The 13,641-nt window shown below is 42.7% G+C and overlaps 1 protein-coding gene across 4 annotated transcripts in view; it reads right to left on the bottom strand.

The window, feature by feature from the left end:
• The window catches only part of COPS3 (COP9 signalosome subunit 3), a 33,971-nt gene that overhangs the window by 6,262 nt on the left and 14,068 nt on the right, over positions 1 to 13,641 (bottom strand). For 3 of the 4 annotated variants that reach the window (XM_064378198.1, XM_064378197.1, XM_064378200.1), the window contains 4 exons: positions 12,032 to 12,211; positions 7,385 to 7,525; positions 4,476 to 4,649; positions 1,090 to 1,176 (listed from right to left, as the gene is read on the bottom strand). In XM_064378198.1, coding sequence (XP_064234268.1) covers positions 1,090 to 1,176; positions 4,476 to 4,649; positions 7,385 to 7,525; positions 12,032 to 12,211 — 582 coding nt within the window. The remainder of the gene's footprint in view (positions 1 to 1,089; positions 1,177 to 4,475; positions 4,650 to 7,384; positions 7,526 to 12,031; positions 12,212 to 13,641) is intronic. The other variant, XM_064378199.1, reaches the window with a different exon arrangement.

Genomic DNA, 13,641 nt, shown 5'->3' with positions numbered 1-13,641 from the left:
TAAAACTCTTTGTATACCCAAAATATTTCACGAGTGTTATGAGGTTTACAAAAATTCTGATAATGAAAATATAGGTGTCTGTTATCCCAGGTACTCGGGAGGCTGAGACAGGAGAATCGCTTGAACCCAGGAGGCAGAGCTTGCAGTGAGCTGAGATCACATCACTGCACTCCAGCCTGGGCAACAGACTGAGACTCTGTCTCAAAAAAATAAAATAAAATAAATAAATAATAATAATAATAATAATAATAATAATGAGGGGTACAAGGCTGGGCTCAGTGGCTCACACATGCAATCCCAACAATTTAAGGCCCAGGAGGGCAGATTGAGCCTAGGAGTTCAAGCCCAGCCTGGGCAACATGAAGAAACCCCATCTCTACCAAAAAATACAAAAATTAGTCCAGCATGGTGGCAGATGCCTGTAGTCCCAGCTACTTGGGAGGCTGAGGTGTGAGGATCACTTAAACCCAGGGGATCGAGGCTGCAATGAGCTGAGATTGCGCCACTGCACTCCAACCTGAGCAACAAAATGAGATCATCTCAAAAAAAAAAAAAGAGAGAACAAATAGGACACAAGCCTGGTGTGTGTATCATACAAGCATACCAAAAGTAGAAAACCACAGAGACTATAAGGAAATAGACCAAACTATCAATAATGGTTGACTCTGGAGGTTCCCCTGCCTTTCTCGTTTTTAATATCTTCCACAATGAACATCTGTTACTCTTACAGAAACAAAAACCCAGTAATTAATTTTCTAAAAAATGAAAATCCAGGCCGGGCACAGTAGCTCATGCCTGTAATCCCAGCACTTTGGGAGGCTAAGGCGGGCAGATCACAAGGTCAGGAGTTCAAGACCAGCCTGAGCAACATGGTGAAACCCCATTTCTATTAAAAAAACAAAAAATTAGCCAGATGTGGTGGTACATGCCTGTAGTCCCAGCTCTCGGGAGACTGAGGCAAGAGAATTGCTTGAATCTGGGGGGCAAAGGTTGCAGTGAGCCGAGACTGTGCCACTACACTCCAGTCTGGGCAAGAAGAGCAAGACTGTGTCTCTAAAAATAAAAATATAAAAAAGAAAATCCACTTACCATGTGCAGAACATATTTTTCTGCCTCCTGAGGTCCAGATAACTGCACACGACTTGCCATATCTTGTAATGATAGAGTTAAAAAGGTCTGAAAGTCAGAAGAAGAATTAGTCACAGGTAGGAACAACAAAGGAAAGATATTTTATTAAGTGTACAGAACAGCCGGGCGAGTGGCTCATGCCTGTAATCCCAGCACGTTGGGAGGCCAGGGTGGGTGGATCACGAGGTCAGGCGATCGAGACCATCCTGGCTAACATGGTGAAACCCCGTCTCTACTCAAAAAAAAAAAAAAAAAAACTAGCTGGGTGTGGTGGCGCAAGCTTGTAGTCCCAGCTACTTGGGAGGCTGAAGCAGAAGAATCGCTTGAACCCTCTTCAGGTGGAGGCTTCAGTGAGCTGAGATCGTGCCACCACACTCCAGCCTGGGCAACAGAGTGAGACTCCATCTCAACAACGACAACAAAAAAATGTGTAAAGAGCTCTTCCCATTGATGGACAAAATAAATTTGTGTAGATGACTTAAAACTGACAGGCTAGGCGCGGTGGCTCACACCTGCAATCCCAGCACTTTGGGAGGCTGGGGCAGGTGGATCACTTGAGGTCAGGAGTTCCAGACTAGCCTGGCCAACATGGTGAAACTCCAGCTCTACTAAAAATACAAACATTAGCCAGGCATGGTGGCGATTCTCTTGCTTCAGCCTCCTGTAATCCCAGCTACTTGGGAGGCTGAAGCAGCAGAATCACTTAAACTTGGGAGGTGGAGGTTGCAGTGAGCCAAAATCATACCACTGCATCCAGCCTGGGTGACAGAGTGAGACTCCATCTCAAAAAACAAAACAAAACAAAACAAAAAACTGACGAATCCAGTGGCTTGTCATTAATTTCCTAGAGGAGTAATAAAAAAGGATTAATTTTATGCATATGTAAACTGAAAAGGAATCCAAGGTATGCACATCTTTATGGAGATTTTCATCTTTTGAATTTTGTATTATTAATGTATAATCTATTAAATAAAATTTAAAAAATAACTCATTATTCAAAATTTAAAGTTAACATTTTCAAACAAATAGGGGAGTTAAATAAAAGAGGCTGCACACTTGGGGTACATGAGGGAAACCAGTGTTTACCACTGCTCTCTTGGGATCTGATGAAAATGCCCCCTTTCAGGAACACATTAAAAGGTTCCTTTCTTTTTCCTTTCTTTTTTTTTTTTTTTTTTTTTTTTTGAGACAGAGTTTTGCTCTTGTTGCCCAGGCTAGAGTACAATGGTGTGATCTCGGCTCACTGAAACCTCTGCCTCCTGGATTCAAGAGCTTCTCCTGTCTCAGTCACCCAAGTATCTGGGATTACAGGCACCTGCTACCATGCCCGGCTAATTTTTGTATTTTTCACAGAGATGGGATTTCATCATATTGGTCAGGCCAGTCTCGAACTCCTGAACTCACTTTGGAAGCATCCACCTCGGCTTCCAAAGTGCTGGAATTACAGGTGTGAGCCACTGCACCCAGCAAGAGCTCCTTTCTTAATGGCAGCTGGCAATATTTACAACAATGGCATTTTCAGAGCTGGGTATATTAAAACCCTCATCTTGAAAATTCCCTTTCTTTTTGAGATGGAGTCTCAGACTGTCACCTAGGCTGGAGTATAGCGGCACGATCTTGGCTCACTGCAACCTCTGCCTCTCAGGTTCAAGCGATTCTCCTGCCTTAGCCTCCTGAGTAGCTGAAATTATAGGCGCCTGCCACCATGCCCGACTAATTTTTTGTATTTTTAGTAGAGATGGGGTTTTGCTATGTTGGCCAGACTGGTCTCGAACTCCTGACCTCATGAACTGCCTGCCTTGGCCTCCCAAAGTGATGGGATTACAGGCATGAGCCAGCCAGCCACCACGCCCGGCTTTTTTTTTTTTTTTTTTTTTTTTTAAAGAGATGAAGTCTGTTGGCCAGGCTAGAGTGCAGAGGTGCAATCATAGTTCACAGCAGCTTAAGCGAACCTCCCGCTTCAGCCTCCCGAGTAGCTGAGACTACAGGTGTGCACCACTGTGCCCAGCTGATTTTATTTTTTTATTTTTTTGTAGGGATGGGATCTCACTTAGTTGCCCGGGCTGGTTTTGAACTCCTGGTTTCAAGCTATCCTCCTGCCTCAGCTCCCCAAAGTGCTGGAAGTACAGGAGTAAGTCACTGTGCCTGGCCCTAAATTCTTGACGAACCAATAATTTTAAAACTTACATATACTTTAGTTCGGAGAACAGTACCCAAGAAACTGAAATTACTGCTAACTTTAGGTACACAAGTAGTTTAACACAAACGAAGACTCAAAAGTCAATTCTAGCCTGGCCAACACAGTGGGATCCCATTTCTATATAAAAGTAGGCCGGGCGCAGTGGCTCACGCCTGTAATCTTAGCACTTTGGGAGGCTGAGGTAGGCAGATCACTTCAAGTCAGGAGTTCCAGACCAGCCTGGCCAACATGGTGAAACCCCATCTCTACTAAAAATGCAAAAATTAGTCGGGTGTGGTAGTGTGCACCTGTAGTCCCAGCTACTTGGGAGGTTGAGGCAGGAGAATCAATTAAACCCAGGAGGCAGAGGCTGCAGTGAGCTGAGATCACACCACCGCACTCCAGAGCCTGGGCAACAGAGCGAGACTTGGTCTCAAAAAAAAAAAAAGCAGGGTCAAGAATAGCATGTAGTGTTCATATGACCCCAATTACATATAATTGGAAGAGTCTATGCATATATATAGAAAAGAAACAGAGAAGAGGAACCTGTAAAAACATCCACTAAAATGTTAATACAAAGTAATATTTCGGCATCGGAGGTGGCAGATTTAACTCATCCCTAGCTAGCCAGCAATGTCATCACCTACTCATGCAGTCTACCTGTTGAGACTTACTTGGATTTTCTAGTAAGAAAAAGGGGGCTAGCATCCGGGCACAGTGGCTCATACCTGTAATCCCAGCACTTTGGGAGGCTGAGGAGGGAGGATTACGAAGTCAAAAGATTGAGATCATCCTGGTCAACACTGTGAAACCCCGTCTCTACTAAAAATACAAAAATTAGCTGGGCATGGTGGTGCGTGCCTGTAATCTCAGCTACTTGTGGGGGGCCTGAGGCAGGGAGTTGGAGGTTGCAGTGAGTCGAGAATGCGCTACTGCACTCCAGGCTGGCGATAGAGCAAAACTCCTTCTCAACAACAAAAAAGAAAAAGTGGGCTAGAAAAATCCTTGGATGTTTCCCCCTTCTTTTCATTCTAGCACTGGGACATCATGCCAAAAACAGAGCAGCCACTATCACGGATGTAATCATCTGACTAGCTAGGTCCTTTAAAGACATGGTTCCTGCCTACCAGACCTCACGGCTGCTCTGTGAAGGTGGCGTTTTCCTCACCTTTGTTAGCCTCTGAATATTCTTCTTGTAAAGAGATGACAAGCATTGCTTCACCAGTCCCATGTTGTTATCGCGAGTGAAAGTTTCACTGTGCTTATTCACCAGGTTTCGGAGTTCTGAGGGGTTGTTGGTTGAATACACTTGTGCTAACTCATGGTATGCATTGCTAAGAGGCTAAAGATGCAAAGGAGGAAAAAATTCAGATTAAAACTTTAGAAGACTCAAATGTGTATAGGAAGCAAAAACACATTTTTATACAATTTTTCAAGCAAGTACACGTCCGGTAACAACCAACTGTTACCCTACACATTATAATTTACCCAAAGTAAATGCCTGATTTTTGACGGAGTCTCACACTGTCGCTTGGGTGGAAGTGCAGTGGCGCAACCTCGGTTCATTGCAACCTCCACCTCCCAGGTTCAAGCAATTCTCTTGTCTCAGCCTCCTGAGTAGCTGGGACTTTAAGGGCCTGTCACCATACCCGGCTAATTTTTGGTATTTTTATTTAGTAGAGACAGGGTTTCACTACACTGGCCAGGCTGGTCTCGGACGCCTGATCTTGTGATCCACCTGCCTCAGCCTCCCAAAATGTTGGGATTATAGGCGTGAGCCACTGTGCCTGGCCAATGCATGGTTTTTAAGACCAAGGATAGAAAGTCCTATGGAATAATTTATTTTCAACAAAATTTTGTAGTACAGAACAAGCAATAACACAGCAGGTGAAAACCCACTGAATTTAGTGAAGGCACACATATCTTTATCAGTGGTCTGTTTCTCTACTGATAAATCACATAGAGAAGAAAGGAGTCAAAACATTCATCATTCTCTCTCATACCTCACCAGATGCAATGAAACAATATGCTACTTCTGCTAGCAAGAAGGAAGACGGGGGCTGGGTGCAGTGACTCACGCCTGTAATCCCAGCACTTTGGGAGGCTGAGGCAGGAGAATCCTTTGAATTCGGGAGGCGGAGATTGCAGTGAGCCAAGATCGCACCACTGCACTCCAGCCTGGGCGAAAGAAAACTAGCAGTGGCTAGGAAGCCAGAACTGCTTTAGGAATTTTATGCAAATTAGCCCCTATGCTAAATATTAATAAATGGGTACAGAGGCCCACGGGAAGATGAAGTCGTGAGGGGTGCTATCAACAGGCTGAAACTTTGACTCTAGAATTTGTATTCTTTCTACCATTTATGATATCATAAATAAATTACTAATTATTGTGAATGATGCCCTTGAGGCATGAAGACATTACTTTTTATGAACATTCTTCTAAAACAGGCCGGCTCAGGGGTCACCTGGATTTCTCCAAAATGATCTGAGTCAGGCTGCATTAATCCTGCCCTGCCCATCACTCTTCCCTGGGAGTCCAAGGACCTCTCTTAACCACCTTCCCCTCCTCCCCACCTGGGGCCAGGCAGTCTAGAGCCCTGAGACCCACCACTAAAGGACTCTTAGGCAAAGGACACTTGGTTATCTTCCACAATCCAGCAAGAAATTCCCATTAAGAGGTTCTAACTGACACTCTAAAATTTTAAGTTTTGTACAACGGCAATCAGGGTGAAATTATTATTATTATTTTTGGATACGGAGTCTTGCTCTGTTGCCAGGCTGGAGTGCAGTGGCGCAATCTCGACTCACTGCAACCTCCACTTCCTGGGTTCAAGCGATTCTTCCACCTCAGCCTCCTGAGTAGCTGGGACCACAGGTGCGTGCCACCACGCCCAGCTAATTTTTGTTTTTTTAAAAAGTAGAGACAGGATTTCACTATGTTGGCCAGGATGGTCTCTATCTCTTGACTTTGTGATCCGCCCGCCTTGACCTCCCAAAGTGTTGTGATTACAGGTGTGAGCCACTGCGCCCGGCCAGGGTGAAATTATTAAAAAGATTGTGACTTTCTAACCCTCTTAAACTGTTCAATTTTTCTTTTTGGGAGATGGAGTCTCACTCTGTCACCCTGGCTGGAGTGCAGTGGTGTGATCTTGGCTCACTGCAACCTCTACCTCCCCGGTTCAAGCGATTCTCATGCCCCAGCCTCTTGAGTAGCTGGGATCACAGGTGCATACCACCATGCCTGACTAATTTTTGCATTTTTAGGAGAGACAGAATTTCACCACGTTGGCCAGGCTGGTCTCAAACTCCTGACCTCAGGTGGTCAGGCTTCCCAAAGTGCTTGGATTATAGTAATGAGCTACCACGCCTGGCCTAATTTTTTACTAAAAAAATTTCTTTTTAATGCTCCCTTTAGGCAGAATCAAGTTTTTTTTTTAAGCCATGAGGATGTGTTTCTACAATTTTTTTAAATAGTTAATTTCATTTTAAAACATGGTTCCAAAGCTAGCTTATCAGTAAAAACTGAATCCAAAGTTCAGTGAGCAAAGCTTATGGTCTTCCTCCCTCTGTATGAAACTCTAGTAAGATTTCCCAATACTTGGGCAAAGTAAGTTCAATCAAATCAGCACTGTTCTTCTGTATTCTGGCTAAAATGTAATAAAGAAATACAATAAAACAAAATCAAGGCCAGGTGCAGTGGCACACACCTGTAATCCTAGCACTTTGGGAGGCAGAAACAGAAGGACTGCTTGAGGTCAGGAGTTCAAGACCAACCTGGCCAACATAGCCAGACTGTGTCTTGGCGGGGGCGGCGGGGGCGTGTAAATCAACTGTTATAGGAGCTTAAACATCTATAACTATAAGTATCTAGAGCACAAGTTTGAAAACAGGTTCCTGAGAAATATTCCATCCCAATCAGGTGACCAGAATGTGTACAGACTGGAATGGAGTTAAGCAATTCTAACTGAAATACAGCTCCCAGCAAACATTTAATAAATTTATAGAACTGTATCATTGCAATTTCTTTATATACTGAACATGCTCACATAAGAAATCAATTTTATTTAAAAAACTTACCTTAATGAATCTACCCACAATTTGAGATGTATATTTTGGGAGCTGTTGTACTTTGCCAAGTAATATCAAAGACACTAAAATATACTTTTTATATGATTCCAACATGATATGACTGACCGCCATGGCAGGAGTAGTTATAGCCTAGGCAAGAGAAGAATGCTTACTGTAATGAGAACATGCCACAGTAGCAAATAGCAATCAACCACATGTATCACCTTCATTTTAAATCAGTAATACTTTTTAAATGTCGCATTATTTTTATAACAGCCTTATTGACATATAATTCATTTTATTTTTATGTACTTAATTTTTAGAGCCAGGGTCTCACTCTGTCATCCAGGTTGGAGCGCAGTAATGTAATTATGGCTTACTGTACCCTCAAACTCCTGGGGTTCAAGCCATCTTCCTGCCTCAGCCTCCTGAGTACCTGGGACTATACGCGTGGGCTACCATGCTTGAATAATTTTAAAATTTTTTGTAGAGATGGGGGTCTTACTATGTTGCTCAGGCTGGTCTCGAACTTGTGAGCTCAAGGAATCCTCCCACTTCAGAATCCCAAAGTGCTGGGATTCTTGGCATGAGCCAGGATATAATTCACATGTTATAAAATTTACTCTTGGGCCTGGCGCAGTGGCTTATGCCTGTAATCTCAGCACTTTGGCAGGCCGAGGCGGGTGGATCATTTGAGGCCAGAAGTTCAAGACCCAGCCTGGTCAACATGGTAAAACTGTCTCTACTAAAAACAGAAAAATTGGCCAGGTGTACTGGCTCATGCCTATAATCCCAGTACTTTGGGAGGCCAAGCTGGGCAGATCATGAGGTTAGGAGATGGAGACCATCCTGGCCAATATGGTGAAACCCCGTCTCTACTAAAAATACAAAAATTAGCTGGGTGTGGTGGCGCATGCCTGTAATCCCAGGTACTCAGGAGGCTGAGGCAGGAGAATCGCTTGAACCAGGGAGTCAGAGGTTGCAGTGAGCCAAGATGGCGCCAGTGTACTCCAGCCTGGCGACAGACCAAGCTTCTGTCTCAAAAAAAAAAAAAAGAAAGAAAGAAAGACAAAAGAAAAATTAGCCAGGTGTGGTGGTGCCACGCCTGTAATCCCCATTACTTGGGAGGTTGAGATGAGAGAATCACTTAAACGCAGGAGATGGAGGTTACAGTGAGCCAAGATCATATCATGGCACCCCAGGAAAAAAATATATTTACTCTTTTAAAGTATACAATTCAGTGGTTCCCAGTGTATTCACTATGTTGCAAAACTATCACTACTATCTAATTTTGGAACATTTTCATACCCCTACCTGTTAGCTGTCACTTCTCATTTGCTCTGCCCCTCAGTTCCAGGCAACCAATATTCTGCTTTCTGTCTCTATAAATTTGCTTACTCTGGACACTTCATATAAATGGCATCATGCAGCATGTGGAATTTTGTGACTGATTTCTTTAACTTGTGTTCTCAAAGTTCAACCATGTTGTAGCATGCATCAGTACTTCATTCCTTTTCATGGTTGAGTAATACTCCTTTGTGTGGATATACCATATTTTATCCATTCCTCTGTTGATGAGCATTTGGGTTGCTTCTACCTTATGGCTATTATGAATAATGCTGCTATGAATGTTAGTGGTCATGCTCTAAGGGGTGAAACTGCTGGGTCATCATGGTAACTATGTTTAACATTGTGAGGAACTGCCAAACTGTGACTGTTTCATTTACACTCCTGTCAGCAATTTTGAGACTTCTAAATTCTCCAGATCCTCACCAACACTTGTTATTGGCAATCTTTTGAAATCTTAGCCATCCCAGAGGGTGTGAACCATATCACACTGTGGTCTTGATTTGTATTTTCTTTATGACAAATGATGATGAGTATCTTTTCATGTGCTTATTGGCCATTTATGTATCTTCTTTGGATAAATGTTTATTCAAATCTATTACCCACTTTAAAATTTTAGTCTTTTTATTGTTGAGTTGTAAGAGGTCTTTTTATATTCTAGATGCAAGTCTTTTATCAGAAATATGGTCTACAAATGTTTTCTCCCATTTTGTGTCTGCCTTTTCACTTTATTTCAAAACCATCATATCCAAATCAGCCCAAATCTTCCAAATCAAAATCCAAACCACTGAGCTTGTAAGGCACTCATCTGAGATGATTCTACAGAAACACTCATGTAAGTACATGAGGACACACACACAATGCTTCCCACTGCAACACTTTTAATTGTGAAATATCAGAATCAACTTACAATTTCCATCAATCAGGAACTAATAAACTCCTGGTCAATCTGAGTGTTATGAGAAGATGCTTTGCTTTATGTAGTGGCATATGATCTAAATTTTTTTCAATTAAAAAATTTTTTCCTAGTCAATCTGAGTGGTACGAGAAGATGCTTTGCTTTATATAGTGGCGCATGATCTAATTTTTTTTCAATTAAGTATGCCCTACTTTTGGAATTTTTTTCTAAAGCTGTAAAAAAATCTACATCACTTTCTGAAATTAAGGTAATATCATCTACAACTGCAAGCATATCATTAAAACAAAGTTGTATGAAGTAGACTAACACTAGACAATGCTTGTCATTAGGTCAAAATCAGGAAATCAGTTTATTTTCAAGTAAAAGGATTATACCTATAAACATCAAAAATGTTTTTAACATTTTAATTATTTGTGAAAGAAATATTTCCTAAGTGCACTGCACACTTTCTTGCCTTTTTTTTTTTTTTTTTTTGAGATGAAGTGTTGCTCTGTCGCCTAGGCTAGAGTACAGTACCATGATCTCGGCTCACTACAACCTCCACCTCCCGGGTTCAGGCAATTCTACTGCCTCAGCTTCCAGAGTAGTTGGGACTACAGGTACACACCACCATGCTCGGCTAATTTTTGTAATTTTAGTAGAAACAGGGTTTCATCGTATTGGTTAGGCTGGTCTTGAAGCACCGTATCTGTCAGGCAATCCACCCACCTCAGCTTCCCAAAGTGCTGGGATTATAGGTGTGAGACACCGCGCCCGGCCACTTTCTTGCTTTTTTTTTTTGAGATGGAGTCTTGCTCTGTCACCCAGGCTGGAGTATAGTGGCGTGATCTCGGTTCACTGCAACCTCCATCTCCTGGTTCAAGAGATTCTCCTGCCTCAGCCTCCCGAGTAGCTGGGACTACAGGTACCCACCACCATGCCCAGCTAATTTTTGCATTTTTATTAGAGACAGGGTTTCACCATATTGGCCAGGCTGGTCTTGAACTCCTGACCTCAGGTGATTTGCCTGCCTTGGTCTCCCAAAGTGCTGGGATTACAGGCGAGAGCCACTGCGCCTGGCCGTCTCTTGCCTTTTGTTTTTGGGCAGGGTGGGAAGATGGAGTTTCACTCTTGTTACCCAGGCTGGAGTACAATGGCACCATACGGCTCAATGCTACCTCCACTACCTCCACCTCCAGGGTTCAAACGATTATACTGCCTCAGCCTCCCAAGTAGCTGGGATTACAGGCATGCACCACCACATCCAGCTAATTTTGTGTTTTTAGTAGAGATGAGGTTTCTCCATGTTGGTCAGGCTGGTCTCAAACTCCCCACCTCAGGTGATCCACCCACCTCAGCCTCCCAAAGTGCTGGGATTATAGGCAAGAGCCACTGCACCCGGCTGTCTCTTGTCTTTTTAATGCCCACGTCATCTTGATATTTCAAGATCAGTTTGCTCATGAGTTACTATATTCAGCTACAGCAATGATAATGCATCCAGTGGCTATGAAATGCATTTTTATAATTTTCTGAACGTGTAGACTCAAAGAGAAGTCACCTGACTAGACATGTACTTAAATGACACCATCATCTCTGCCTACTGGCACCTTATGGTGGCCCTTCTCAGGTACCTTCAACAGGGCACATCAACCACTCATTGTAGTATGGCTCAGAGCCACGGGGTGTGTGTGTGTGTGTGTGTGTGTGTGTGTGTGTGTGTGTGTATGTGTGTGTGATGTGTTAGAATTCTACCTAAATTGAACTCTCTGAAGGGTTTTAAATATCCTTCATTACTTAATACATGCTATGAACTAAATAGGAACTTATGAAATATGACTAATTTACCTTAAGACAACTGGTTTATTAATCCATACTGTACATATCTTTTTCAGATTCTGAGTAAACCTCCAGAATAGTCTACCAAATTGTGTATTATGTTTCATTACACAGACACAGAAAGGGTGGGAGTGGGTAAAGGTGTGTACTCCTTTATACCCTTTACATTTTGAATGAGAATGTTTCACTGATTAAATAAAACTTAACAAAATACCACACCTGGTTTTAGAATAAGAAGACGCATCCAAGATCAACAAGTTCAATCTCTTTCTTAAATGCAAAGGAAGCTATAAAGGTCAAGAGATGGCATAACTTATCCCAAATCAGATAAGGTGTAAGTGGCAAAGCCTAGATTAGCGCCCACCCACAAGCACTCTTCTGTGCATTGGCACTGCTCCTCAACTTAGGGATCAGGTTACCACCATGTATGTGATCACAGAGAAGCAGTCTCTGAAAGGACCACCACGTGAAATGGAGGCCCCGGGATCAGTCCACTCCAGCCACAAACCTATGGGAGCACTTCTTTGGTCACACAAGTTCAGAACAACCTCAGGGACATTTAGAGAGATGATTACCTGTTCATAAAAGTAGAGCGCTCTTTCAAAGTTCTTCAGCCCAGTATAGATCATCCCTCCATAATAGTAGTAACATAAAAAGTGCTTTGCATCATAGGCTCCATTCTCTTTACAGATATCCATCATATCCACGTCAAGATACGGAAGGGCAGGCTTAAAGCATTTTGCTAGCAAACAAAGCTGTGAACAAATTGATAGTAAATCACCACTTTAATTTTACTTTGGCAGGTATTAGCAGAAGGAAAAAATTCATAGATTCTAGAAATTTCCATATAATTTTGTTTTACATTTTATTGACTAAAATGATCTAAATGTCAACACATTTCATGTATCTCCTATCTGAAATGCTTAGGACCAGAAGTGTTTCAGATTTTGGAATATTTGCAGAATATATACCAGTTGAGTATCCCTCATCTGAAAACCTGAAATCCAAATGCTCCAGTGAGCACTTTCTTTGAGTGTCATGTTGGTGTTCAGAAAGTTTCAGATTTTGAATCATTTTGGGTTTCAAATTTTTGGATTAGGAATACTCAACCTGTACTCCATTTTCTTAGCCATTCAGAATAAAACAGCATTGCTTTGTTTTGTTTTTTGAGACAGAGTCTCACTCTGTCCCATAGGCTGGAGTGCAGTGGCATGATCCTGGCTCACTGCAACCTCCGCCTCCCAGGTTCAAGTGATTCTCCTGCCTCAGCCTCCCGAGTAGCTGGCATTACAGGCATTCGCCACCACACCTGGCTAGTTTTTGTATTTTTAATAGAGACAGGGTTTCGCCATGTTGGCTGGGCTGGTCTCAAACTCCTGAGAGACCTCAGGTGATTCACCCGCCTCAGCTTCCCAAAGTACTGGGATGACAGGCATGAGTCACTGCACCCAGACTCATGTTTGCTTTTAAGTCCATAAAATGTCTTTGGAAGGATACACGAGAAATTACTAACATAGTTAAGTTACCTTGCAGAGAAGAAATAGATGGCTAGCAAACAGAGTGGGAGGGAGACTTCATTATATACACACCCTTTTGCCTTCTTGACTTTGAACATCACAAAACAAGATAAATAAATGAATAACATTTTAAGGTGTAAGAAGTTAGCTGTGTTAAGTATCAGGTTCCATAATTTTTTTTTTTTTGAGGCAGAGTCTTGCTCTTGTTGCCTAGGCTAGAATGCAATGGCATGATCTCAGCTCACTGCAACCTCTGCCTCCCGGCTTCCAGCAATTCTCCTGCCTCAGCCTCAAGTAGCTGGGATTACAGGCACGTGCCACCACGCCTGGCTAATTTTGTATTTTTAGTAGAGATGGGGTTTCTGCATGTTGGTCAGGCTGGTCTTGAACTCCTGACATCAGGTGATCTGCCTGCCTCAATCTCCCAAAATGCTGGGATTACAGGTGTGAACCATCGTGTCTGGCAGGTTCCACAATTTTTCTTTTTTTTTTGATGGAGTCTTGCTCTGTTGCCAGGCTGGAGTGCAGTGGCGCAATCTCGGCTCACTGCAACCTCCATCTCCTGGGTTCAAGCAATTCTCCTGCCTCAGCCTCCTGAGTAAATGGGATTACAGGTGTATGTCACCATGCTCAGCTAATTTTTGTATTTTTAGTAGAGACAGGGTTTC

Source organism: Aotus nancymaae, unplaced genomic scaffold (genome assembly GCF_030222135.1).
Source record: "Aotus nancymaae isolate 86718 unplaced genomic scaffold, 86718_ANA_hifiasm-v0.15.2.pri h1tg000018l, whole genome shotgun sequence".
Taxonomy (NCBI): Eukaryota; Metazoa; Chordata; class Mammalia; order Primates; family Aotidae; genus Aotus; species Aotus nancymaae.
Note: the sequence above shows the minus strand (reverse complement) of the source record. Positions and strands in the feature narration are given on the sequence as shown.